Source organism: Corapipo altera, unplaced genomic scaffold (genome assembly GCF_003945725.1).
Source record: "Corapipo altera isolate COAL_440 unplaced genomic scaffold, ASM394572v1 53649, whole genome shotgun sequence".
Taxonomy (NCBI): Eukaryota; Metazoa; Chordata; class Aves; order Passeriformes; family Pipridae; genus Corapipo; species Corapipo altera.
Genome location: NW_020889534.1, coordinates 137 through 2,090, shown reverse-complemented (window position 1 = coordinate 2,090; position 1,954 = coordinate 137). Strand labels below are relative to the sequence as shown.

Below are 1,954 nucleotides of genomic sequence, written 5' to 3'. Positions count from 1 at the left end.
CATATATTGTCACCCCACAGGGCATCATCATGTCCCTATGGGGCATCACCACATCCCAGAACATCACCATGTTCCCAGGCATCATCACTTCCTGGGGCATTGCCACCTCCCAGGGCATCACCATGTCCCTGGGCACTGTCAGGTCCTGGAGCACTGCCATGTTCCTTGGCCTCATCGTGTCCCTGGGCATCATCACATCCTGGGGTATTGTCACTTCCCAGGGCATTGTCACCTCCCAGGGCATCACAACCTCCCTGGGCATTGCCACCTCGCTGGGGCACTGCCAGCCCAGCTCAGGGGGCTGACCCTGCCCAGGATGGGCACAGGGGACCCCCCCAAAATGCCAGGAGCCCTCACCTTCTCCTTGCGGGCCAGCGTGGGGTGCACGAAGCGGCGGTAGAGCAGGCTGGCCCCCCGCGTGTACGGGGACAGCAGCCAGAGCACAAAGGCCATCTTCACCTCGTAGTAGAACGGGAACCTGGGGCACAGGGGGACACCGTGGGCACATCCTGCTCCCCCCAAACCTGGAGATCCCATGTCGGATCCACCCAGGGACGGGGAGGGGGGGGACACCTTCCTTCCACCCCTCAGGGCCCCTCCCCAGCTCACCAGGAGATGAGGAGGTCAGTGAAGGTCTCCGTGGCCATGAAGAGTGCGAAGACGATCCAGTACATCATCCAGCGGACCTGTGGGAGCAGGGAGCACGTCAGGGGGGGCTGGAGCCTGGGAAAGGGGGGCTGGAGACTGGGAAAGGGGAGCTGGAAGCCATTAGTGAGGGCTAGAGCCCAGGAAAGGAGGACTGAAGATTGGGAAAAGGGGACTGGAGACTGGGAAAGGGGACTGGAGGCTGGGAAAGCGGGATTGGAGACTGGGAAAGCGGGATTGGAGACTGGGAAAGGGGGATTGGAGACTGGGAAAGGGGGATTGGAGACTGGGAAAGGGGGATTGGAGACTGGGAAAGGGGGATTGGAGACTGGGAAAGAGGGATTGGAAATTGAGAAAGAGGGATTGGAAACTGTCAGTGGGGGCTGGAGCCTGGGAAAGGGGGACTGGAGCCCAGGGAAAGAGGGGGGCTTGAGATCAGGAAGGGCCCAGGGAAAGGAGGGGTTGGAGCCCACCAGTGAGGACTGGAGCCTGGGAAGTAGGGCTGGAGCCTGGGCAAGGGGCTACTCACGTATTCCCGGATGTTTTTGGCCTTCACAGCCTTGTAGGACGCGTAGGCCGGGTAGAGCATCCCAAAAACCAGCCTGTAACACAGAGGAGGGGTGAGGCAGCCCGGCCAGCCCGCGTAGAGCAGCAGGAACAGGGACCAGCAGAGCCGGCGGCCCCAGAGCCAAAGCCGGGCTTTGACACCCCCCAGCACCGCCCCCACCCCGGAGCCGCCGGGAAAAGGGTCGGGAAAGGGGTCGGGAAGAGGGTCGGGAAGAGGGTCAGAGCCACCTGGGAGCCGCCGTGGGGAGCCGGCCATGAGCACCGAGTCACTCCCACGCCCACGGGGACTGGCTGGACCTGTCGGGGCGGTGGCAGGAGGAGGTGGCAGGGCACGGGCTCAGTCCCCGCCGGTGCCAACCCCCATCCCGGGGGTGCCACCCCCAAAACACCCACCTCGTGTGCCGGGCACAGCCGGGCACCCCGACACCCTCCTGTACCTGGGGCGGGGGAGCTGGGGGCACCCACGGCTCCCTTCTGCCCCACGGGGGGCTCGCCAGGCACGGGGGGCCACTGGGCACCTAGCCCAGATGGCCACGGTGTGGGAGACAGGGGGGCGAACGGGGCTGGGGAGGGGGGACCCTCCCGGTGATGCAGGGGCCCCTCAGTTGATGTAGGGACCCTCCTGGGTGATGTGGAGACCCTGCGAGCAGGGACCCTCTCCAGGCGATGTGAGGACCCTCCGCAGGGACCCCTTTGGGTGATGCAGGGACCCCTTTGGGTGATGCAGGGACCCTCCCAGTTG

The 1,954-nt window shown here is 64.9% G+C and overlaps 1 protein-coding gene across 1 annotated transcript; it reads right to left on the bottom strand.

Moving 5' to 3' along the window:
* Nucleotides 1-243: 243 nt before the first annotated feature.
* LOC113942241 (receptor expression-enhancing protein 4-like) lies at nucleotides 244-1,730 on the bottom strand (the record flags this gene model as incomplete). Its single annotated transcript, XM_027633376.1, has 4 exons — nucleotides 244-478; nucleotides 610-686; nucleotides 1,175-1,247; nucleotides 1,606-1,730. Coding segments are annotated over 4 exons (510 nt in total), but the record flags the coding sequence as incomplete, so codon positions are not given.
* Nucleotides 1,731-1,954: the final 224 nt, after the last annotated feature.